Source organism: Eleutherodactylus coqui, chromosome 7 (genome assembly GCF_035609145.1).
Source record: "Eleutherodactylus coqui strain aEleCoq1 chromosome 7, aEleCoq1.hap1, whole genome shotgun sequence".
In the NCBI taxonomy this organism is placed as follows: domain Eukaryota; kingdom Metazoa; phylum Chordata; class Amphibia; order Anura; family Eleutherodactylidae; genus Eleutherodactylus; species Eleutherodactylus coqui.
The window spans coordinates 175,014,032-175,040,792 of NC_089843.1; the positions used below are offsets into that span (position 1 = coordinate 175,014,032).

Genomic DNA, 26,761 nt, shown 5'->3' on the forward strand with positions numbered 1-26,761 from the left:
CACATTCCCGGCATCTGACGTAATCGGAGGTCACGCCCCCAATGTGCGTGCGCATCATCCCGACGCTCAGCGAGCGCAACTGCGTCACCCACAGGCGCAGCCATGCCACCAGCAAATGCTGCGTCATCAGCCAGCGTGGCCCCGCCCTCGGCCGTCGTGGCGCATGTCACCAGCCGATGAGGCGCGCCCGACGACCCGCAGCCGTGTCTCAAGCCGCAAGTCACACCGTAAGTCCAGCCAGGGAGACAGGTAAGAGGCTGACTTTTTAGGGAAAGTCTGGACTTACTGTCGCGGCAGAAGCCAGACCTCTGTAATTATATTTTCTTTTTTTGTCTCCTCCGCAGGGATGCCCGGCCTTTGTGCAGGGACCTTCTGCTCCATCAGGAAACCACTGGACTCCAACCCCACCCTCCCCACCCCGATGTGCGACATTCGCGGGGCGGTGGTGCAAAGATCTGCCGAATCCAGGTAAGAGTCCAAGTACGGATCCTCAGCACACATGAAACTCTCCCTTGTGTCCCGTTGGGACAGGAAGAACACTGGAGAATGACGGTGGGAGGTGGCCTTTTAAAATCTTCTCTTCCTGTCCCAACAAGGTCAAAGGGCAACCTTCATGTGCGTGCTGTTAGGATGGACAAAGTGGGGAAAAATATTAGCACACAATGTACCAACAAAACAGAGGACTCTGCAAATATTTTATTTTTTGAAATGTAAAAAAAAAAAATCATCAAAATTCATTCTTTTTAATGGCATAGAAAAAAAATGGAGACATGTAAGAACCAAACATAACATATAAAATATACACATACATAAGAATACAGCAGACAGCATTAAAGAGGTAGGGAAATGATATTGTACAAAATATAGTGACACCTAAAGAACTAATGAATTTGTTACAAACATCAAATTCTCATATCAAGAATGCTTTTGCCATTTTCCAAAAAAGTTGTTTATTCAGCTGCCGCAGGTATGAAATACTACATTTTGTGTCTTATACAGTTCAAGTTTACTAAACTGTAAAATAATAGCAGCTATTATAGGAAATTGAAGGAAAGCTGTACAAAGTTCTCAAGGCAGTAGAAAACCAATGGATTTAAACTGCATCTCCACAATCATGCAGACAGTGAAGGGCTTGTTAAAGACCTAGGGATGTTTTTAGAAGTGTTGCCATGTCAAGAGGTATGGTCCCTTCATCCCCTAGGCAAAAAAAAAAAGGAAAGGGTATTATTCTTTCACAAAGCATACTAAAAGTAACTAAATATAACAAATGCATTTTTTTTAACAATGTACTCAAATTCAGCTGTTACTCTGCATTGGCTGCCCATCCACTGCAGAACTAAATTTAAACTCCACACCTTCACCCACAAAGCTCTGCATGGCGCCACGCCACCATACATCGCCTCCCTCCTGTCCGTACACCACCCAGGCCCCCCACGATTCGCTAACACACTCAGACTAAACACCCCTCTAATACGAACCTAACATGCTCGTCTACAGGACTTCACCAGAGCAGCACCCATCCTATGCAACGCTCTACCCCAAGGCATCCGGACAATTCCTGATTTACGAAATTTTAGACGTGCCTTAAAACACACCTCTTCAGGGAAGCATACCAAATCCCCTGGCCTAGTCCCCCGCCCATCCCTATGGATCCTCACACCTTCTGCCCTGCCAATCACATATGACATCTACCCCTGCATTTTCTTACGGCCCCACCCAGTCTACTTTCTATTAACTGATTTCCACATGAAATCCCCTACTGCCTGTCTTCCCCATGCCTCGCCCCCCCCCCTTATACCTCCTGTACCAACTGTTTCAAATTGATTGCAAACAATACAACAATTACGTGAGGTACATGTATCCCATGCTTGAAAGCGCTGCGGAATAAGTTGGCGGTATACAAATACAGATTATTATTATTTATCCGAGACATGTTCATCCAGGAATCCATATATTCATCCATGTTCTATGCCTGTATGATGGATGAGCAGGTAAATCACTTGGCAATCTCAATGCATCAGTAGACCACTAACCGCTATAAGTCTTCGGTGAAGAGTATGATGGCCTATATCCCAATGCAGCATACAGAGGTGTAACTTGCAGCTCCTGGGCCCCATTGCAAGGTCTTTAACAGGGGCCCCCACCAGCCATGTGCCACTTAGCTCTGCTGCAGAGGGAGACTCTAGTATTCTGCCTTTAATCTTTTTAGGTTTGTATTATGCAAAATCTTGAAATAAACCAGTGTAGAACAGCAGCAGAACAACTAAGCAAATAAAAAACACAACTATGTGGGTATATGAACTTAAGTCTTCCAATGACACTATATTATGGCCTCATATGCTCAAGGTTTGGTCGGATACCGACTGCAAAATATTGCAACGGAATCACACCCAGTGCCTCCACCCAGAGACCCTATACTCACCTCTCCGGATCCGCCACAAGTGTCTTATCCGGCGAGCATGCGCAGGGCAGCGCATGATACGCCAATGCTGGGCTGTGACTCGGGTTCTCGCGGTACTTCTGCTGTGCCCACTGCACGAAATATCACAGGACGGACGGCTTCTATTGACCGCAATGGAAGCACTCCATGCGATTTTATGCACAGAATAGAACATGCTGCAATTCTAGGGGGGGGGGGGGAAATGGGGGGAACGCAGTCGATTTCTATCCGTGGGCAGGGAAAAATTGTTTACTACAGCATGTCTATGGACGGTCATTGCTGTGGCATTCACGGCGGGCGTCTGGCCATGAATTCCGCAGTGATAATCCATCCGTGGGCATTCGGCCTATCTGATAATCAATATTTGAAATGTAAAGCTCTAGCTGCATGGTGATCTATACTCTTCAGAAGGACTGTCTGTAAGATGGACTACTGCAACCACAGAAATGTGTTTTAGGGTGCGGTCGCATATCGCTAATTTGCTGAAGATTTTGGTGCAGATCTGCCACAGATTTCAATTTAATGGAAATGGTGAAATCTGCAGCAGATCCACACCACATCAGCTGTGTGTGAACACACCCTTAGACTGAAATATCTGAGACGTACCTGTATTTGAGGTTGTCATATCTTGCTCCAGTCTCAACTTTTGTTGACTGATTTTTAACATGGACTCTTCAATTGTTCCTTTGCCGATCAATCGGTTAACAGTAACTTCCCTGGAGGGAGAAGAAAAAAACAAAACCAGTTTGTACTGTACAAAACGTATTACTATCAGTAAGTTTCTTCTGAGGCCCAAATTGAACAAAACAGGCATTTCCTACACCTCTCTTAACCCTTTCATGACCAACGGCCACTGATGTGCCTGTGTCCAGGTCGCATTCTACAGTTTTGGTACTACTTTAAAAAAAAATCAGCACTTTTTATTTTTCCGGAGACATATCCTTATGAGGGCTTGTTTTTTTTTTTGTTTTTTTTTGTGTGTGAGGAAATGTATTCTTCAATGGTGCCATTCAAAGTACAATATCATGCATTCCAAAAACTTGAAAAAAAACAACTAAAAGAGGTAAAATGAGGATCCCACATATTTGGCATCGGCGTATCCATAAGGACTTGTACAATAACGTGAACAAACTACAACTAGTCACGCAAAAAGCAAGCTCATACCAATTTTGGTATCCTTTTAATCATACCGTCCCGCAGAAAAAAATGTATTGTCACATTCATGCTGCATGATTGATGATGTTAAAAAAAATAAAATCTATGGCAGAATTGTTGTGTTTTCGCTCCCTGCCACCATTAAAAAAAAACAAAAAAACTTTTACAATATAGGTCTATGTATTCAAAAATGGCACCAATAAAAACTACAGTTCGGCATGCAAAAAGCAAGCACTCATACGGCCTAATCGATGGAAAAGTAAAAAAGTTATGGCTTTTAAAAAGTGGAGATGAAAATCCTCCAAAAATCATCAAGTCCTCATGCCCAAAATAGCCATGTCCTTGAGTGGTTAAACAGTACATTAAAACAGATTAGAAAATGTTACTGTGGTCTTGTTAAGGAAGATTTAATCTAAGGCATTCTGAACAATAGACCAGACAGAATAGTAATACAACTCCTCCTTACTTGGTCTGTCCCACTCGGTGGCACCGGTCTTCGGCCTGCTTGTCATTGTAAGGATTGCAGTCAATGTCATGCAGGATTACAACGTTGGCTGAAGTCAGATTGATTCCAAGTCCGCCCGCTTTCGTAGACAGAAGGAATATGAATATATCCATGTCGCTATTGAACTGATCTATAAGATGTATCCTGTGATGAAAGACAGGCTGGGTTTAAATCTTAAAGATATTGTGATACTCAGCCAGTACAAAGCCCAGAGAACACGCCGAGCTCTGGGACCATGTGCTGAAATGTAGAGGTAGGTATGAAGCAGAGGTATTTACTACAATAGCCCAATCTGCTATGTGTGGTTAACGCAGGGCCCCTGGGTTTGACACTACCGAAGGCCCATATCCATTAGTCTGTGGGACACAACGGAAATACTGTACATTGTTTCAGTCTCTAGTTTAAGGAGGGGACAATTTGATGCCACCCACTGACTTCTTAGTGAGCCTGTTTGGGGTCTGATATAACGATATGAACACACATCTAGTTTTAAGCATGGCTGGGGAGAGGGACAGCCAGAACAAGCGGATTTCACACTACCGGTCTGCACTGTGGCAAGGCTGGGTAGCTCAGAGTCACACAGTTCGGTATGTGTCATTAATGGCCATGCCCAACCAAGAACAGTTGTAGCGATTGCTTTCCAACTTTTGCCACTTTAATCTTTTGATATAAATACACAAGTATTAATATGTAATACAAGCCTCTTACAAACTCTGTAGCGACAAGGCAATCTTCCCCGTCATACCCTGAGACTTGGGCAAGGGGCAACACTTTAGGGGTCCTTGAGGAAAGAGGGGCAGCATGCCCATATACCTTGTGTATTTGTATAAAGAGCTTATGAAGTAGCAGACCCTTGCTGCATCTGTTCTGTCTAAGGAAACACTAGTGCATACCTCTGGTGTCCACAGTCACAAATGTGCTATCATGTTGTAGAAGACAAAGCTGGAAATGGTATAAAATCACTGCACAAATTTAAAGTAAAAGCAAGATATCAGATTTAAAAATGTCAAATTCTGTGAAACTATATCTGCACGTGAAACAATTGATTAAAAGCATTAAAAAAAACAAAAAAACAAAACAAAACGCCACTATTGCTTTTCTTGCTTCTTTTAGCTGCGGTATGTTCACCTTCTATGCCATGCTTAAAGGGGTTAATCAGAAAGATTCTGCTAGGATACACTGGGGTGTGGGCAGCGCTGGTAATTGAAATCAATAGGCTCTGCGCTTTTAATTGCAGTCTGGGGTCCCATTGATTGCAGTGAGAGCTGAACTTGCAATTATGAGCGCCGGCCACTATAGAAAGGGTCAGGGCAGCTCTTCCACTCCGACCTCGATGTATCCTGGCAGGCTCTTCCTGGATAACCCCTGTTAACCCCACTGTATACAATAAGGACAAATAATTGTACAAATAAGAGCATAATAAACAATTTCTAGTTACCTTTCAGAGATTTGTGTTTTTCCATCTAGCCGAATATATCTATGCTGGTGATGGCTTAGGAAAACTTCTAGAATATCCAGCATCATGGTGAACTGGCTGAAGAGTACCACTCTGGCCCCCTGCAACAAAAATATTAAGATGAGTCATGCACTAGAATTGCAGTTTCTAGCAGTTATAGGATAGGGAATAGCGATGATCATGGGGATCCATCTGCTGAGACCTCCACAGATTCAGAGAACGGGGTACTGAAGGTCCTAACATGAACAGAGTGGAGGACAGACATTAATTTCAATGACAGAACTGGAGGATTGCCAAGTGCTCGGACTCAACAGCTATATAGGCAATCAAACTACCGCTACTGCAAGTCCCTGAAAAATGTAAAGAGAAGTTAAAATAAGTAGTTTTTTTTTCCAACACACATTTATTTTAGCATTACAAAAAAAAAACCAAAACAAAAGCGCCAAACACATTTGCTATTGCCACGTCCATAAAAGTTTAATCTATTAAAATAATGCATTATTTATCCCACATGATGAATGCCGTAAGGAGAAAAACAAAACACAATTGCGGGTTTTTCATCACCCAGTCTCCAAGAAAAATTGTCTAAGAGGAAATCAAAAAGTGATATGTATCCCAAAATGGTACCAATAGAAAATGAAGGTTGTTCAGCGAAAAAATAAATAATTAAAAAGCGTTCACACAACTCTAAACGCCATTGATGGAAAAATTAAGACCTAGCGGTGAGAAGATGGCGATAGAATGCAATTTTTTAAAGATATTTTATTTAGTATAAACAATAGCACTACATAAATTTGCTATTGCCGTAATTGTACAGACCCAGAATATAACGCTGCATGTCATTTTTACCATAGCGTGTGTGGTGTAAAAGGAAAGCACTCCTCCTCCCCCCCAAAAAATTGTGCAGTTGTAGTTCTCTTTAATTTCACCCCAGTTTGAATTTTCTATATATTTTTTAGTACATTATATGGTGCAGTAAATTGTACCATTGGAAAATACAATTAATCCTACAAACAAGCCTTCATTCAAGTAGATCATCAGAAAAATAAAGTTACAATTTCTTGAATGCAGGGAGGAGAAAAAAAAAAATGTCAGTGTGCTCAAGGGGTTAGAGCCATGGTTTAATGTATACAGATTAACCAGGAAGGTCAGACCATACTTGTGCAATGCTTGGCTGCACCCACTGGCACTGCCATGTTTAAGGTTCTTACAACAGGTACAAATTGTGATACCTTTTTCTTGCTGTCCGACAATAGTTGGTCGAGAACCTCAAATTTCCCAGAATCCAACAGCACTTCCTTTTCAAGTTTATATTGAGAGAGGCTTGAGAATTCAGAGCAAAGTCTGTGCAGCTCAAAGTCCGTCATAACTTCCATGTCCTCGAAGATTAGATCAGGATTGGCTTCACAATGTGTTGGTTCCTAAATGAACGGGGGAAAACAATTACACGTTAAGAAAAACATAAAAATAGGCACCAGCTATAAAGTACTATTTTAATTCAAAAAAAGGAGGAAAAAAGTGCGCTGTGTTTGCTTCGGAGTATTTGAAATAATTTATATTCCATGACAGCGGACCCCATTCTAGTATCGCCACGTAGAAAGGTGCAGATTATTGCAGAGTACCACTAAGTTACTCAAATGTGATTTTCCGCTCGTGGGGGAGAATTGCAGCGTGTTCTATTGTGTGCGGAAAACCACACGGACGTCTTTCATTGGAGTCAATGGAAGCAGTCTGTCCTGCGATACTTCCACAGTGTGAGCACAGGGGAAGTATCGTGGGAATCCGCGTCACAGCCCAGCTCCGGCGTGGCATGCACTGCACTGCCAGATGGCACACTCGCTGTGGATGCATGCAGGTGGGCATGAGGCACAAGTCTATGGGTCCATGGTGGCTCTTATGGCTTTTTTCATTAGTTAAATAAATGTACATTACCGGCTTTTCATATATTACACAAGATGAAAAAATATTCAGTATGAAATATATACAAGCGCATCAACTGTAGATTAACACTTTACATGTCATATCTACAAGTAGCGCTCAGTCACATTACAAGCACTTGGCTTTAAGTAAATAATCTGTACTGATTGTAAACGTAGCATTGGATTGAAGATACTGCAGATTCCCTGTTTGGTCTCGGGCTGCAGGATTCTCTCTAATTACTGCCCTCTGCTGGTTTAGCACAGGCCACGTGGAAAGACATAAAAAATACAACAGCCTTATAAAATTTAAACCCTTTTAATATCAGATTTTTCATTTTTCTGCTTTGGTTTCTTTGTCGCTCCTTCCAAGAGCCATAACATTTTTCTATTGACGGCTATATGACGGCTTGTTTTTTTGCAAGGCAGGTTGTATTTTCTAACGGTACAATTTAATGTACCATACAAGATACTGAACAATTGTTAGAAATTTTTAAAGTTGGGTGCAATGCAAAAAAAAAACAAAAAAAAAGGGAAGAAAGCAATTTTGCTATTTTTTGTAGGTTACATTTTTATAGTATTTATAGCAATTGCACCAGCAACTTGTGATCACTTGTACTTTTTAGTGTTGCCTAATAAACCCCGCCTTGCTCCAGTGACTATAAGTCTTCTTTCACACAGGTGACAGCGAGGTCACCGCTACAAAATCGCGGCAATATCGCAGCTTTGTTCCCATGATATTTTAGCATCAGCGATGCTTTTTCTTGAGAATAATCTTGCATTGCTGCTGCCCGCCATAAAATTGCGCAATTTTTTATTGCAAAAGTCAACAGGAGTTTCAAATGTTAAAATCACATTGCACGTTTGTGTGATGTGATAGACAAAAAGGTTTCATAGGGAATCATGGGACATAAAAAATACCACGCAGAAAGAGCATGCTGGGATTTTTTCTCTCAGAACATAGCATCCGTAAAAACATCACTAATGTGAATGAAACCATTAAAAAGCATGGGTTTCACAAACATGCGTTTGTAGCATTGTTTTTCTCTCCTATGTGAAAGCAGCCTAAGAAGTGTGAAATCCACTTCCTCACTGATCCAGGCTGTGGCTCTCTTCTCCCTGCAGCCCTTCCTCACAGGCTCAGAAGGAAGCGCATATGGAGAGAGGATTTCCATCACCGCAAGGGCACAATATATTATAAGGCACAGACTGCTGATCATTATATCACATATCACAACTTGGATGGAGATGTAATTACCTTGAGCATTAGTTTGGACATGGAGCGTAATTTTTCGGCTGTGTAATACTGCCTGTGTAGCAGCGGGTGATTGGCCATCTTTCTTAAGTGCATCATTACATTGCAAAGCTCAGAATTTTTTTCTAAAAAGAAAAAACAACTACTTAAACACACAGTTAAGAATGCAAATGACCTACTTAATGGGGTTGTCTCAGAGTAAAACTGTAATTAAACATGCAGTCCGGTGTGCCAGCAGCATGGGATACAGTAAGAAAAGCTGACAAAACTATATAACTCAGGAGTCCACTGGGTGGTCCAACCAGTGATTGACAGCTATCTCTGTAGGTACACTCATACAGGGAAGGCTGACGATCATTGGAGTGAGACCATCCACTGGACGCCTAAGCTTAAGGGCCATTTACACGGGACGATTATCGCTCAAAATTCATTCAAACCAATGAAAATGAGCAATAATCATCCAGTGTAAGTGCAAGAAAGATAGTTTGAAAGTCTGCAATAACAAAAAGTGAAAGAATAAAAATCATTGCTGGATGGCGGGATTTTCACCGAGTGCAAACGCTCCCCACTTCACATAGGTGAAGCGAGAAGCCTGCGATCCAGTGGTAATCTCTGCCTGTCTAAACGTTCTTCACGAGTGCCAACGGCAGCCCTCATGCATTTAAGACGACTGTCATCCCGTCTAAATGGGAAATTAGAAAGAGCAACTGTTTCAATCACTAAGTTATAGTGAACCTTTTCTGATAAAACTATTTTTCAAACTACTCGGCTTCTCCTGCTCTACAAGGGGCGACAGGTTCCCTTTAGGGCTTATGCCCATGGACGGAGCGGGATATGCCCGTGATTTTATGTCGCGGGAGTCCCATGTTTGAAAACAAGCCACGGCCACGGAATATTACGCGTTTTTCCACAGTCTCCATCAAGGCTATATTGATGGAGACCTCCCACGGCGTAAATCCATAGAGAATAGAACATGCCGCGTTTTTTTACCGATCGCATAAATCCGCTGTAAAATCACGCATGTGGGCATTGGCTGGCAGAAAAGCTATTAGGTTCAATAGAACCTAATAGCAGCATTATTTTGACGTGGGAAACGTAGCAGAAATCCGTCCGTGGGCATTAGCCCTTAATAAGTACTGGTAAAAAGATTTACCTGGTCCCTCAATCGACCTCTTCAGTTTAATCATTAAATCATCATACAGCTGCTGCTGCTTCTTGGACAGTTGGCAGAAGTGAACGTGATCTTGTTTAGGAGGCAACTGCTTGAGGACCTGACGAAGCAGAAACAAGTGGGTTATTCACAGTGCAGAAAGAACACTACTACACTCACAGGCATGAATTCAAACACGATGTTCTAAAAACTATGGAAAACTATCACACCCCGTGACTGCAAGACTGCTACATTACATTGTGGGGCATCGACGGGTTTATAATCAAGGTTACAGATGGATGTTCCCTTAACAACACATACTGCGATGTTTGGTGCTAGAAACGAAATTAAAAACATAATCCTGGCGTCTGCTGTATACTTTCACTATATGATGTGCAACTGCATAAACTTTGTGTCCATAGAAATTGGAATCCTTAAAGACATGCAAGAAATATTAAAGTGTAACCCCATTTAATTTTTTTCCCCTAAAATGTACAGAATAGGCAATTTTAAGTATTTTTTGAAATGTGTTTAATTAGCCTATTCTATACAGAGCTGATTAGGGGTTTTCTATGAGACATGCAGCTAGATGTCATTACTGGGGAAATTTGTCTTCAACTACCTTCCCGTCTGCACTGTGCCTACACCGTTAGCTCTAGTGCAGGCACAACAACTTATGTAGATTATAGTAATAAAGGCCTGTCTTCTGCTTTATTAAATAGATTTCAACCACTGTGTTGTAAGTTTCCTCTGCTGCCATCTGTTATACATACTGCTCCAGCCTCCGTCCCTCAACATTGTGAAGAGAAGAAGCCGTACTGTGTTACAGACAATTTTGTCCATTTCCCACCAGACTCCATGCAGTAGGTTGTGATAATACAGTACTTTACACCTGATGCTCTGAAACAATGACAGTGCACGGGATCCAGCGGGGAACAGGTGAGCGCTGGGAGAAGGAGAAGCTGTCAGCACAGAACTGCTTTTCCTTATACAGAGTGGGTGGGGGGGGGGGTGGGGGGTGCAGATGAGAGGAGGCAGGAGGGTAGTATAAAAGCGCTGTGGGAAAGTAGGCAGGAAGATTACATAACAGCTTCAGTGGACGTATGGGAATAAAAATATAAAAAGCCAATGTTGGTTTTATTTGTGTATAGCTCTGACTCTCTATATAGTTGTGTCCACCTCTAAAGTGTAACTGCAGATTTATTTTCTAAAATGTACAGAATAGGGGATTATATTGATTATTATTGAATAATGGTGATCACGTGACCGGAGACCACTCACCGCGGCCCTTAGTTACTGCTCCAAGCTCTCAGCTACCTTTAGTAGCCAGGAGCAAATAGATTTTAAATTTCTCAGGCCCTCCCCAGCTTCTGCACCTTAGTTCACTATTTTCGCGATGGGCGCATGCGCCAAAGCTGGGGAAAGGTGCACGGATAAGAATCCAGTCGGGGTACGTTGTCGGAGGCCCAAGGTAAGTAATTTCAGCTCCCCTCACGTTTTTTTACTTTTACATGATCGCCGTTAACCATTGGATAACGGCGATCACATGACCAAGAACCGCATACTGCGGCCCCCCGTGAGATCTCCAGGCTCTCTGCTACATTTAGTAGCCAGGTGCGGGGAGATGTTAAAATTTCCACGGCAATATGTGGGTTTTCCGCATGCAGCCGCAATTTTGGCGATGGGCACGTACGCCTAAGCCAGGGTAAGGTCTGCGTATAAATCCGGGGGCCTTACGTACCTAATATTATCTCCAGGGAAGATGAAATCCTTAATCACCAGAGGAAGCATCTTTTTACGTCCTCGGGGATTAAAAGCCCAGCAGGTAAAATTACTATGGGCTTGTCACTTAGGGGTTAATAGTCTTATTTATGTCCCCAGTGTACTCTTGAAAACCCCATGTACAAGATAATCTATAATTATATGGAATACTTTATGAAATGGCGGATTTATTAGGATATATTATGTATCTCTTACCTCATTTTTTACTCTTTTGAGAATAAATGGCTTCATGATCTTTTTTGCATGGGCAATTCTCTCCTTTTCAAATGTGCTTTGCTCATCCGTAGACTTCTACATGAACAGATCATAAGGAATTACTGGATTAGTATCTCCTGTGCCGTATTTGGTCATGCTAATATACATGCAATTGCAAAACAAACTTTCTTGGTTCAAAGAACAGCTCCTATCAATAACCCAGTAATTGGAAAAAAAATACTTTTGGAATATGCCAAGTCCCTTTAAGTCTGAGCAGCGTGTGTGTTAGGAGCATTATCCAGCATCCATGGTAAAGGCACTGTGAATACACAATCAGCATCAGTGATGCCTTAGGAAGAAAGTAATACTCTGATTGGTTATTATATACATATCCTACGTGTATACATTGTCCTGCCTAAGGGTTTGTGTGAAGTGTAATACAAAGTGTCAGGTCTCATTGTATATGCTGGATATAGACCATTGATAACTACACGCCCAGATGGATGCCGCCACTTTCTACATATTCTAGTGATTCCTTGGATCTGCATCTAAACCTTGCAAGGAATAAGACAGAAATGTTGACTTCTCTCCATGCTGCTAATGACCACACACTAAGTTCTGCTGTAGCCTGAGCCTCCCCACTTTAGTCTCCAAGAGACTCTTCCCAAGCTGCTCCAGTTCTCTGGAATGCGCCACCACAGACAATCAGATTAATTCCCAACACCCACACTTTTAAGTGTGCCCTAAAAACATTTCTCATTAAGGCGATAGGTCACATCCGCTAATGTAACTCTTTCCCATTTATCCTGTTCCTCTGTCCAAACCTGATCACAGTACCCCCTCACCCCATACATCCTAATGCACTTATGTACATAGCCAGATACTGGCTGGTGACCGGCTCACCTATCTTGTATAATACCATATTTATATAAGACGACTGGACCATTGTACAGAACAAGGGCTTGTCCCTTACGAGTCTTCCCTTCTCCTCATAGATTGCAAGCTCTTGTGAGCAGGGCCCTGTATACTGTATGTATTCTCTGATTTAGGGCTCCTTAGCACAGACGTAAGCGTTTTTGCGAACGCCTCAGCACTACATATTTGTGCTATAAACAAGGCTTTTTGGTGCGCATATCTCGTATTGTACTGTACTTTTTGCGCTCACAAGGGATGTTTTTTTTTTGCAAACAGAACACAACACCACTCCGATTTAGGTGGCTATTTAGCCTAATAAGTTCCAGTAGTGCTCTTTTTCTTAATTAGAATTGCGCATCTTGTTGTGTTTTGCATCTCATTTGTACCCCTCCCCCCAACTACTATGGGGACTTTTGGTGCACAAATGCGCACAAAGTAGAGTATGCTGCGTTTTTCTGCATATGCAAAAAAAAAAAAAAAAAGGAGAGTTTCAACAGGCCTACTGAAATCAATAGGTTCTATTCTCTGTATATTTCAGGTGCAGATTTTGAATCCACCCTTGGTTCCTACATGTACCCTCTGGTTGTAAAGCGCTGTGGGACACATCGGTGCTATATAAAGATTTGGGCTTTACGTGATGAATCGCAGTCACCTTCTCTACGGGATTATTTTGGACAGGGGAGTTTCATAGTCTTCTAGCATGTTTTCTTACACTGAAGCTCATGTCTTCAGGATTTTGGCTGGCCGTACAGTGCACATGACTTTTTAGGGTATGTTCACACACAGCGGAAATTCTGCGGATTTTCCAAGGTTTGACTGAAAACTCTGCTTTGGATCAGCAGCCGATTTCAGCCTATGCAGCGCTCCTCTCATATTCCCTTACCACTTGCTGCTGTACCTAGAACGCAGTGCGCACCTGTAACTGTGCGTCGTCAGAAGTGGTATCACACGGGGCATGGCGTGAATGATGGCTGTGGCGCTGAGTAACCGTTGCTGGTGTACATTGCACTCTGAGTCCAGCAGTGCGCATTATTAGGAGATGAAAGAGCGCTGAACAGGCTAAAATCAGCCGCGGAGCCGCTGTACAATTCTAGTCAAAATCTGTACTAGGGGTGCGGATTTTGACAGGGTTTGTGATGCGGAAATGCTGCGGTCAGGTCAGATCAATGGCAACTGTAGCGTGGGAGCCCGGCAGATCAGCTGTTCGCCAGGCCACCGTCACCCTGTATTGTTCCACAATACCAAACGTTTTTCATTTTACCACATGAAGAACAGGTGTGACCACTAGGTGGCAGCATTACCCTGTGTAAGTTACTGACTTGCAGGATATTAAAAGTTTGCACAGAGTTCTCTCCAGGGAACTTTTATGCTCTGGCTCCAGTGTTATCCACACACATCCGCCAGGCACCACCCTGACTTGTAGCTGTGCCTCCCTTTATCAGTGTTTCAGGCTGCCCACAGAACAGTTTTTTTCTTTTTTCTTCTCTTCACAAGTGATGACCTATCCACAGGTCAGCTCATCAATGGAGTCTGTAGCCTGAGATACCGACCAATCAGCTGTTCGCCAGGCCACCATAAGGAACAGGGAGCAAATGTCTCCATACACCATGCAGTGGTCGAGCATGGTACTGCAGGCGCAACTCTCAGTGACTGTAAATAGGTCAATTTTCAACAGGTGGAAAACACCATTTAAATGCGCCATAACTGAATATGCTAAAGAAGAAATGGAAAGGCGAGCCAAAACACTTGATTTTCTTTGACCTGCCTGCTTCCAATTTTAATCACATTATAGCACCTTAACCCCTTTATTCCCTCAAGCCAGTGTTTGTTTTACTGTCCTGCCTTTCAAGAGGGTAGCATTTTATTTCTCTGTACACCTAGTCCACAAAAACCAAGCCCTCATGTGGTTGAGTTGTATTGTATAACATTACCATGAAATATACCATATAATGTACTGAAAAACTATTACAATGTAGACCCAAGTACTTGGCATGGGGTAAGCCAGCAATATGTGTTCTCTTGATGTGTGGGCATTACACCTGCAGTATTAATTAGTGCACTCTGATTACATATTATAGATTATACTTGATATAGACGCACGTTACTGATATTAGTGATGACTTAATCTGGACCATCCGCAGTACAGAAGAAAAGAAATGACAGATACGCAGGGTCACCAGCCAGGCAGAGGGTCGGATTGTGGTGCGTGACCCCGCATCCAGGATCCAACCCGGTCGTGTGCAGCTGGCCTTAGGAGGAGGGTCATATTCTGATTGGTTGCTATTATACGCCAATTATCTATACTCTTGGCATGTGTCTTGTCCATAGAAGACTCTGAAAATATTGCAGCATACGATTGGATACCTTCAAATGTTATATGCATGGAGCCTTAGGTGAATATTATATAATACTGCACTGCAAGTCCTGGAAAACCTCGTAATACACATCAACGTCACAGAACGTTTAGTTATTTCCAGAGGTGCTTAATATCAGTTGAGCTCTCAATTCCCTTTAAAAACAGCAATTCTCCAGTATTGATCTGTGTATTATAAAGACCCAGTCCTGTGACCCGCAGCTTGCAGCGGTGTGATTTATAGGGTCACGGCAAGCCTTGGTGATGGCTGAGACCATATGAATGTACAGCAGGTGGTACAGTCAGTGGGCTGACAATAAAGGACTCAGGGGAACCCTTCTAGGCTTCCGGTGAGGCAGAAAACAGACTGTATATTGATGACGTAATATGCAGATGTATCTCTGTGCAGACTTTACGGTTCTTGTACAGACACATAACTACCACTAGATGGCACTGATGCCTCTTCACATATCCACTAGGTACTGATATACCGTCAGTGTAATAGCTCACACAGTGCCACATTAGCAGGTGGAATGTAGGATACTGTGCTATTATTGTCACTATTTAATATTCTCTATACAACCCCTGGATTAACTTAAAGGGGTTTTTCCAGGCAGCACCAACTGTCAGTGCCATAATACACCAGAGTCAGAGCGGACGTCACTTTTCCGACCCCTGTGGAGGGACTCCAGCCTGCATTTACAAGACCAACTCCCATTGATTTCAATGAGAGCTGCGACTGCAATTACAAGCGCCAGCCATTACACAGGGGGCAGAGCAGAGCATCCGCAACGACCCTGGGTGTATCCTGACACTGACCGTGCTACTGCCTAGAAAACCCCGTTAATGGAGCATACTGCGATTTGTTTTCCGCACCAATAGGTCTGCAAAACAAATCCACGTGCAGACGCCCATGCTTCCCTACAGGCGGCTTGATTTGCGGATCTTCCATGCGGATTCCGCAAATCAGATGCAGCTGTAGAATTATTCAGTTAGAATGGTCATTGCCAGTATATTGTTGCTGTTTATAGCTCAGGATATGCAAGATTAATGGTATGTTTACACGGGGCGGAAATGTGACAGAATGTCCGCTGCGGAAATTTCACATTTCCGTATCCAAAACAGTCAAAATCCCCACCATTGGTGCGGATTTTAACTGGAAAATCAGCGGCACACCCGCAATTGATTTAAGAAGCTCACCTCCCATGTCTTCGTCTGTCAGCGCCTTCTTCACCCTGTTTCGTATACGGAGCGCAGGAACGCAGCCAATTTAGAGCCAAAATATGGAACAAAGGTGGGGATTTTGACTGTTTTGAATGCGAAAATGCTGCAAATTTTGCGCATCAGACATGCCACAGCATTTGCACCCAGTGTAAAAACCCTAAAACAAGCTTACACCAATTTTCAGAACATATAAGAAATTGAGAAAAAGCTAAATCGCTGGTGAAGGTTTAACGTTCCACAAATATTACCGATTTGGAGGAGAACATCCTCCTGATCTCACTGGTACTGCTGCTGAACATGTGCGGCATTACAAAATTCAGGAGGGACATCAGTTCCAGCAGGTTATTTTGGACTGGAGTTCCAGTTAGCAGCAAACGATTCTTGGCCTGTTTAGACAATATGAAAACTTATGTTGAGAACTATATGTGGCATCCCAATATAGGAAAAACATACAAAACTGTTGTTCTTATATAGTCTACAGTATATAGCAGTAGTATTCATTATTTCACACTGCTCTCTAGCATGCAGAAAGCTACAATAGACCATTTAACAGGATTTTTTTAATCCCGAATACCATCTCCTCTTAGAAGCGTTAACAAATCTATTCATTGAAAGCCTGAGATTGTGCATTATTACCCAAATGCAGAAACAAGTGTCAACCTGCTCTGTTCTAACTGACTTTTTCTAGTCCCCTCTCCCCCTCTGTCTCTCCAAGGACGCTCCTACATGCCGCTAACACTCAGCAATTTATAGGGTATATGCACTCAGTGGAATCCATGGTGATTCTGTATCCCATTCATTCTAAACGCATGACCGTCTATATACTGCGGAGATTTGCCATTTGTGTGTGGAGTAAAAAAAGAAGAAAAAAAAAGCAATGCAGATTTTGTGTCGTTTCAGTGTTGAGAATTCTGTACGCAGATTTGCCCATTGAAAAGATCTAAATCCACATGCAGATCCACGGCCCCCCACACCTACATAGCCAGGGCAGGAATCCACAGCTCAGCTACAGATTTCTTTTGCAGTTTTTAGAGGTGGAATTAATACAGAAAGATCCACCTTGGATTCTGCTGTGAACACATACCCATAGACTTCTTACAGGGATTGCCGTCTCTTGTTTCTTCCTTCCAGTCTCAATAGGGCTGCCAAACGTTACAACAAAACTCTCAAAAGTGCTGTGGGCAAAGCGGCACGCACTCCGACCCTCCCGATGCAGATGACAGGAACTTCAGCAAGTGCCTCAAACCTATTTCCTTTAGCATTGCTCTAGGAACGGCTTCACAAGGATTCCGGGAACATTTTATTGATGACTAATCCTCACGAATCCTCAGGACCCATTCCAGCTGATTGAAAAGTGCACAGTGCTTGGGGAAGTGCTACTGTAGTGGCCCGAAATGCATATATCTGTCCCCTCCATAACTGTCATGACTTCACTGTGGATGCACTGTGCAAATGGTCTTGTCACTAGTTATGTGTATTGCACAGCTGCAGCATGGAAGAGGTTAATGTCTATGAATGTCTGGGATATGTAACAGTTTTCGTGTATCCAATGTTGTCACGTGAGTATGAAGGATATATGTGATTGCAAGGTGCAAATGTTAGTCTTGTCCTTCTTCACTAGTCTGGTAGAGTGGCGTTTGGAGTGTGAGTGCCAGCCGCATGGGGGTACCTTCAACCCTCATGTGGTGAAGAATGAAAGCTGAGAGGCTCCCTGGAAGTCCAGGCCCAGGACCCCTACCCTAAAGAGAGTGGAGAGAAGTAGAGACAGAGTCCGCTGTGTTCAAAGTCTTCAGTAACGAGTCAGTGTTCAGTGGAGTGTTCTCGTCCTACTCCAGAGAGTGTGAGAGAGAGTGTGTGTGTGTGTGTGTGTGTCCGTCCAGGAGCGGAGTCATACAGATAACTTGGACTGTAGGCCCGGTTTCATCATACGTTTTCCTCTCTGACCTTCTCAATTGTTTTCCTGCACTGGCGTGTGAATTTATCAATGAACCATAATCCCGTGTCAAGGTGTCTTCTATCAGTAAAGTTCCGGTTGCTGATTGTTCCTGGCAACTGAGTGTTTTCAAGTTATCCCGTGTGTGTGTGCCTGTTATTTCACGTCAGATGCACCACGGAGTAAGGAACGGTGGCGTCACCCGTGACAAAGTCTAAAGGTCAGTTACCAAAGTTTATTTAGGTAACCACTGCACCAGCGTTTCCAGGAGAGGCCTGTCAGGTCCTTGGCAAAAGGTCACACACGTCCCTCAGATAAGGAGTTAGTAGTGCCACTGTGACATCCCTAACAACTACCCCGCCATCTCCTCAGTGGTGTGCTTTGCACCTCGATCGCTGTACTATGGCCTCTTCTCATCGGTCACATGGCATAAGAGTATCTCAGTCCCATCCAAGCGAATAAGACTGAGCTGCTATACCTGACACAACAGCTATGAAATGAACGGCACTGTGCCTGGTATGTAGTGAAGTGGCCGAAGCACTTATCCAAGACCTACAGCCTTTTGTACAGTTGATTGGCAGGGGTCCGGGGCAACGAACCCCCACTGATCTGATATTGATCACCTATGCAGAGGATAGGTGATCAATATCCTACTGCAGAAAAACAATTTAATTTGGGTTCAGTTCTTTAATTACTGTACCAATACAAGACTGTCTAAAAATGTATAAAACTAAACGTACGGTGTTATAATTGCCCTTTCAGCAGCTCTAACAGGAATACTTAAAAATAAGAGCCAAGAAATGAGCACACCAGGCGACTGGAGACTTCATATATCCCTGTCTGTTCTAAAACCCATTAGCAGCCAGTACTAAATTCCAGTGTAAATACAAAACTGTACAAGTGCTAATATTTACAGATTAATGTATAGAAAACAGTGTGCAAGTGTTTCAAGTTGAGGCAGATTCTTTTTTTGGCGTTGATGTATTACAGAACAGAATCTGAATCGTCCAAGTGAAAAACCGCGCTTGTGGAAGCAGTGAAATCACAGAAGCGAATGCTTAATATGGATTGAAGTTCAGATTTGCTTCTCCTTAAGAAACAAAATAACGCAAAAAAATGGCCGTGCATGGTTAATGGCATTGCACAAATATACCTTTATAAATAATGCATGTTGAGGGACACTTACATTTAAAGTCATAAGGTGCTGATAGCGAATGGAACTCATGTTTTTCAGCATGTGTCCTTCATCAAACACTGCATAATTGAGCTTCAGGCGTCGGAACAATCCACGGTCCTCAGCACCGCTGATTGCGCAGTTGTACCTGCACATAAATAAGTATACGTAACTACAATATACAGTAAAGTATTTACCATAGCAATCTGCGATCTCTTTTATAGGTAGGAGAAAGTACTTCACTGCTATTAATGATCAAGAAACTCTGCATGAACTTAAATGGGTTGTCCCGCGAAAGCAAGTGGGGTTAAGCACTTCTGTATGGCCACATTAATGCACTTTGTAATATACATTGTGCATTAAATATTGGCCATACAGAAGTTATACACTTACCCCCTCCGGTGTTGGCGTCCCCGTCTCCATGGCGCCGACCGAAGCCTTCTTCTGCCTGGATTAGACGCGCTTGCACAGTCTGCTTCTTCTGTCCCGCTGAAGGGGCCGCTCCGGCGTGCCTGCGCCGCACAGGTCTTCTGCGCATGCGCAGAAGACCTCTGCGGCACGAGCACACCGGAGCCAGACAGAAGAGGGCAGACTGCGCAAGCGCGTCTAATCCAGGGAGAAGAAGTCTTCGGTCGGTGCCATAGAGACAGGGACGCCAGCACCGGAGGGGGTAAGTGTATAACTTCTGTATGGCTCATATTTAATGCACAATGTATATTACAAAGTGCATTAATATGGCCATACAGAAGTGCTTAACCCCACTTGCTTTCGCGGGACAACCCCTTTAAAGGGTACAATATACTAAGTTACTGCTGTGCTCATATGGCAGGTCCCAAGGAGCCCAGGGTCACCAGACACTGACACTGCAGTAATGGGGAGCCAAGTATAAGATCACCACCGGACTCCTCGGGACCCGTCCTATGAGCACCAGGACTTGGTTTAGGGAGCTCATGGGAGGGGACAGGTTCTATTTAAATCAGCAGCTGTGGAGCCTGTGCAGATGTTATTTTCTTGCTGCCTCTGAGCGCTCGGATGTTGTATTGTACATTTCTTTATTATAATATATAATATAGTGTGTATATGTATAGATTATAATAAACACATACATGCACATATTTATCTCCATCTATATTCTTCAGAACAAAGTTTGCTCTGTTCTTGCGTAAAACGAATGAAGCGGCATTCTAGTCACAAAAGGTCACCCCATATCTAATAATTACAGCAGGTCAAAGATTAGGTTTTAGTATAACGTACGTTGTGACGATAACATTGAATACTATAACTTTATTCAAGATGTCATAGCGCAAGTGCCTTCTTTCTTCTTGAGAACCTACAAGAAATAGAACAAAGGGACATCAATACTCAAAGGGGTTGTCTGGGTTATGTAAAGGACTCTCACCTAGTTCCCCATGCTGAAAATAAGAAAACAGCTGATACTCGTGGCTCCTCCCTCATCCTGAGCTGCAGCCCGTCTCCCTGCTGACATCTTTACAGGCTGCAGTCAGCCTAACCCGTCTACAAACAATGATCGACGAGCACTATGATTGGCTGCAGCAGCAGATTTACAGGACATCGCAGGCAGCCTGTAAACAAATGCAGCTTAAACCGGAGACTGCAGCAGGGAACAAGCGGAAATGGGAGAGAGGGGCGAGTATCAGCAGATGTTTTATTTTACAGCATCGGGGACCCAAATAGAGGCCTTTATATAAATGGAGAAAACTTCTTTAAAATGCAAACAAATATTTGTAAATTAGTATTTCTTTTATTGGTATAGCGCCAACATATTGTACTGTGCTGTATAGAGTCGGTCATCACTCACATGGATATGTATGAAAAGAAATACACACTGTAATATAGCAGGATAAACAAACAGTACATTCCATAAGGTAATACACAAAATACAGTATATACTTATACCTTTACGTATGTAGCAAGGTAAAAAGTTCACACTGCAAAAGTGTATACTGATTTATTATAATATAGCAGGACAAAGAAGAAAAAAAAAAGTACATACCATAATATAATAAGATGTTCAGATCTGGACACCAAATATTGAACTCTCGGACCCAGTTATCTTGGAATCAAAGCAAAAAGATGATTAAGCATTGTATACTGTATGTACTATAACAACATTTACAATTACTAATTTTAGCAAGGGGATGTATTTATCATACTAACCAGCTCTTCTCTGGTGAAGTCCATGCGCAGCACGAGCATCTGACTCTTTTCAGACTTCTATGACAGACTTGACAGACTTCTATGGGACAGCAAACACACAGCCATCTGAAAAGAGTCAGACGTTCGTGCTGCACGCAGACTTCACCGGGTGACATTGTGGGAGTCGGGAGAGAGGGTTACTATAAAACATACATCTCAGTTCCCCCTCACATCTCCAGACAGCTTCATACTTCAGTTTACGATGCTGCTTGAAGTGACAGGCTCCCTTTAAGAATGCATGGGATAAAAGCACATCTATCCCAAGAGAAAAATAGTTAGCCCTTGTGGTTCTTTTCTGTCAATCTTGTAGGCTTAAATTTTGCATTGTGAGAAATCTGAAGCAAAAATTCCTTTAAAATAAAAGTCATGATGCAGATGTGAAAGTACAGAGAATAACCCCAATCGGCTGTAGACTGACTCTGCAAGTGAAAAGGTGTGATAGAAAAGAAACAAAACAATAAAGACACGTAACTGATACATTGAAATGTAGTGGAATATCTGCAGTGGATTTTGGTGCCGATCTGTGTCACAATCTATGTGTTACATGCATATTTTCATGTTTGTTTCCCTTCCTCATTTGAAGAAATTAAATCCCAGAATAAAGTGACATTCTGCGGATTTAAAATCCACATTGCAGATCAATTTATGCTGTGGATTATTATTCTGCAGCACGTGGATACAATTTCTTGTAACTCCATCCACATCGCCTGTTTAGTAATTATTAGGAAATTATAATACCAGTGTATCTGGTGGTGCAATGCGCCATACAGCTGTGCTACATCCATTCTGATTCCCAGACATCGCACACACAACTCTACTACATCCTGATCCCTTCAGCACAGCAGAATCCTGGATGCAGTGATCAGCCCCTGGTCATGCGATCCCTGACTCCACCCACACAGGGGATCACGCGATGGTGACGTCATCACAGGTCCAGGTAGCTCCTGTCCTATTGTTTTTCTTCTGTACTGCAGATGGTCCACACGGCGAGCTGTCAGACATGCACAGTACAGATGTTTGGTTTTTTTTTAAACTCCTGCTTCTCCCGTGTCATCACATAGCGATGACGCGGAATCTGCAACATTTTCGCAATGTGCTTGTGGGAGGGCCAAGGATCAGACGGCCTCCATTGCCTTCCAATAAAAGCAGTCAGTGCAGAATCCGCACAAAAATGGAGCATGCTGCAATCCTTCCTCCGCTTGCGGAAACCGCAATTGATTTCCGCAAGTGTGGAGGAAGAATTGATTTCCCCATAGCATACTATGCGCTATTTGCTGCACATCCAAGGTGCGGATGTGCACCACGGATTCCGCAGCAAATATCAGTCCGTGGGCAGGAGCCCTAAATCTGCTCAACATGCTGTGTAATTTTTCCTGTCTAGAAATGGATATTTGGTGCGGATATTTATAATCTGCAGCATGTCAATTTCTGTTGCAAATCTTCAAAGTGGTTTTCCCCTGTATCAATGGTGAGGAGTGAAATCCGACACGAATCCTTAGCAAAATCTACAGGTTGTACGAAAAACCACAATAAAGAAAGCATATACATATTCTTTTCCCCCTAAGGCCTTAGCTACATGCTGAGGAATCGGTCAGGATCTGTGTGTACATTCTGTGTCTACATACTGATCATTACCACTGACATTTTGCTGGCAATACACGTGAATTGAGTATTTTATGCCCCATTCACCGACTCAGGAAATTGTCTGCGTGGACCAATGAACAAGCTGTGGATTTTAAAGTCCACACCATGTTTATTATTGCAGCGGATTCTGAAAACTCGTGGAATAACGCCAGCGTATTACAAGGGGGCTGTTTAGCGTGCAGATCTAAGACAATGTTTCAGCCGCAGATTTCTGCTACCGATTAGCCACAATAAAAAGCCACAGCAGCTGATGAATTTGCCTACTGCAATTCCCATATACACCTGTCTAATCCCATTATTTCCTAATTTAAAGAGACTGTCACCTACCTTTAGTCCTATACACTAAGCTTATGGGCAGAAAGTGGTGGATTTTAGCACAGACATCGGGGAAAGGAAGTATAACACCTACAACTCCAGATTCAGTGGGTCACCTATTTCATACCCTAAATTTTGCATATAGGGCTAAAAGTAGGTGACCGATTCCTTTTAAGAGATTTCACTGCATTTACATAAAAAGAAGAGGGAGTGCAGCGTAAATGCAAAAGTAATTTAGTATTTGCTAATAATTTGGTAATGCATTAAAATTCAATTTTTTATTTATTTTTTTTTAAACACAAAGAAAAAAATCTGCCAAGATCTTCTCCAGTAACAAAAGGTGCTATATTCACTACTAACCTAATGTAGAAGCTGGAACGACTACAACATGCGGGCCAGGATCTCCGTTCATGTAAAGATGTGCAAGGAATGCTATGGCTTGAATCGTTTTTCCCAAACCCTGCAAGGTAATAGACAGCAGTGAGCATATAGGAATCTAACATCAAGATATAACAAATGATTCCACCAAGTTCTTCGATAAAGAAGAAGAAGTAAACTCCTTAAGGATCGGCCTATTTTGGTTAAAAGGGATATTCCCAATCTAACCCATTAATACAGTGCTGTGATACACTGTGTGTCATGACCATTCATTTATGGCCTGCAGCTTGCAGACAGAAGTCTATCTTTATAGAGCATTTACAATACGGCTGAATACAAACTTAATCCGTGATCCCAGACTGGAGAGATGCTAATATTTTAGACATGATTATAAACAACTGCTTCTATCAGTGGAGGTCCCAGTGTTCAGACCTCAGAGCAGCATGAAGTGCCTCCACCCAAAAGCCAACCAGCTGGGCAGCTCCCATTATAGTCAATGTGGTCCAGTGTTGTTTAGTTCAGTTCAGAAACAGAACCATTCGGTCGCAGGGATTCCCCTTTCCTGCTCCCCGAACAGGGCAGGAAAGGGGAATCCCTGCCACAGATGTGAAACCACATTTAAATTGACGGCTAACATGAATGTCAAAAGCAATCAGTTGAGTAGCGTTCTCCTTTGGCGCCTGACAGCATTTTCAGGAAGGCACGGCCAGCTGAAGACACGATATTCAGCTTTTTAGAATATGGCAGATGTTTAACCAAATGACAGTGACCCTGTAACATAGCGAGAGGATATACTAGAGCAGAAAACAACACTAACCATCTCATCTGCCAGAATGCCGTTCACTTTGTGTTTGTGCAGGAGAGCTAACCAATTCAATCCGATCTTCTGGTAAGGCTTGAGCGAAAGGCTGCAAAAAGGAGTCACAAAAACATCAATAAGTAATATTTGGCATTTTAGGACACGTTGATATGCTGGAGGTTCAATAAGACTTACAAACCGATTCTGAACATAAATCCTGACAATCCATTCTACCAGGAATACATGTGAATGGGGTTTGGAAGGTATTATATGCCCCATTACCACGTTCAGGGAAGAATGCGCCCAGATTAGCTTATGGGAAATGTGTGAAAGTAGGCTAAAAAAGTGAACTAACAATTTCAGAAAAAGTTGTCTTATGTGTACATGAGCAATAACACTACAGTATATCTGGCCATTATTTGACTTGTACCCTGAATTTATCACTAGTTTCCTGTTCTGTGTCCAATTTTCGCTAATACAATGGCCCCCGTACACTGCACACGGAGAAAACAGCAGACACCCTCATTCTCTGCAGCGCACAGAGAAATAACTGGAGGACACTAGAGAACTATTGAGTACTGCGGATGGGATTCCATTAGTTGCAACAAAGTAAATCACTAGCTGCAGCCACATCTGTACGAGTCTTCTCCAGAAACAGCTCCTTCCTTCCCCTTACTCTCCATAGACTTCTATGTGCAGCACGAGTCATTAACATGCTCCACTTCACTAGACAACAGACAGTGGAAAGTAATTAGCACTTCTGCTAGTTATCACATTGGGCATTATATAACACAAGTTATCCAAAGTTCAATGACTATTTAATACAGTGAAGTAATTAGAAAATAAAACTTTTGTCTTTATGGAGTAACATAGTATGTAAGGCCGAAAAAATGACACATCAATCCAGTTCAGCCCATTACCCCCAATGTTGATCCAGAGGAAGGCAAAAAAAATGCGGTAGAAGCCAATTTTCCCCATTTAAGGAAAAAATTCCTAACTCCAATCAGAGCAATGCCTGGATCATCGACCCTTCTGAAATACTTAGCGATTATAACGCTCCAGTAAGGCATCCAGGCCCCTTTTAAACTCTTATCGAGTTTGCCATCACAAGGTCCTCAGGCAGAGAGTTCCATAGTCTTACTGCTCTTACAGTAAAGAACCCCCTAGGCATGATCAGTGAATATACCTCTTTGTAAGAATATCGGGCTGCTGTATATTCCATCCACTTTCCCCATCTTCGGTAATATAAGTGACTTGCTTCAACAATTTCTTTGAAATCTCCTCACATTTGTTCATAAGTCTTAAAACCACCGCTCTTTCTTTGATCAAGATTTTGCAGTCCCAGATCAAGTCTATAGAAAGCGTATTCACTTTGTTAACTTTATAGATCTGCACGGAAAAAAACAACAACTTTTATTCAATATTGATTAATACTTCGAAGTTCATTTCTTTTATACCTCACTCAAACACAAGGTGGCGCTCTTACACATTGTTCTACAAGCCATTAATACAAATCAAAGGGGAATTTTGCATTTTCTAAAGGAGAAGAAAGAAGTAAGACTGGTTATCAAATTAAGGAAATCCATCATGTTTCTGTGAATTTTCAAATTCCCGTGATTTTCTCTATCTGATTTGAATAAGAAAACCTTATAGTAGAAAACAGTACATTACATATAAGGGGTTCCTTACAGGAAAAGGGTAACCCCTCACTGGCCATATAGTGAGAAGGGGAGATTACCTAGTATTCCTTCTAGGTCAAAAACAGAAGGATTTCTTGTACAGAGTATTATCATATGAAGCTGGCAGTGCAGCGGGCTGGACATGGTCATCGGTGGACAGAGCCAGAAGTGCAATACCCGGATTCACTCCCATTTAAATGCGCAGAAGACCTCTGCGGCGCGAGCATGCCGGAGCCGGACAGAAGAGGGCAGACAGCGCAAGCGCGTCTAATCCAG

General features: G+C 42.6%; 1 protein-coding gene across 2 annotated transcripts in view; it reads right to left on the reverse strand.

The window, feature by feature from the left end:
* Nucleotides 1–681: 681 nt before the first annotated feature.
* The window catches only part of SMARCAD1 (SWI/SNF-related, matrix-associated actin-dependent regulator of chromatin, subfamily a, containing DEAD/H box 1), an 85,138-nt gene continuing 59,058 nt past the window's right edge, over nucleotides 682–26,761 (reverse strand). For both annotated transcript variants that reach the window (XM_066574035.1, XM_066574036.1), the window contains 15 exons: nucleotides 25,993–26,195; nucleotides 24,825–24,915; nucleotides 23,990–24,089; nucleotides 21,468–21,527; nucleotides 20,708–20,783; nucleotides 19,466–19,601; nucleotides 16,595–16,732; nucleotides 11,855–11,950; nucleotides 9,881–9,998; nucleotides 8,731–8,852; nucleotides 6,789–6,977; nucleotides 5,539–5,657; nucleotides 4,062–4,244; nucleotides 3,047–3,156; nucleotides 682–1,197 (listed from right to left, as the gene is read on the reverse strand). In XM_066574035.1, coding sequence (XP_066430132.1) covers nucleotides 1,136–1,197; nucleotides 3,047–3,156; nucleotides 4,062–4,244; nucleotides 5,539–5,657; nucleotides 6,789–6,977; nucleotides 8,731–8,852; nucleotides 9,881–9,998; nucleotides 11,855–11,950; nucleotides 16,595–16,732; nucleotides 19,466–19,601; nucleotides 20,708–20,783; nucleotides 21,468–21,527; nucleotides 23,990–24,089; nucleotides 24,825–24,915; nucleotides 25,993–26,195 — 1,803 coding nt within the window. In that variant the 3' untranslated portion in view covers nucleotides 682–1,135. The remainder of the gene's footprint in view (nucleotides 1,198–3,046; nucleotides 3,157–4,061; nucleotides 4,245–5,538; nucleotides 5,658–6,788; nucleotides 6,978–8,730; nucleotides 8,853–9,880; nucleotides 9,999–11,854; nucleotides 11,951–16,594; nucleotides 16,733–19,465; nucleotides 19,602–20,707; nucleotides 20,784–21,467; nucleotides 21,528–23,989; nucleotides 24,090–24,824; nucleotides 24,916–25,992; nucleotides 26,196–26,761) is intronic.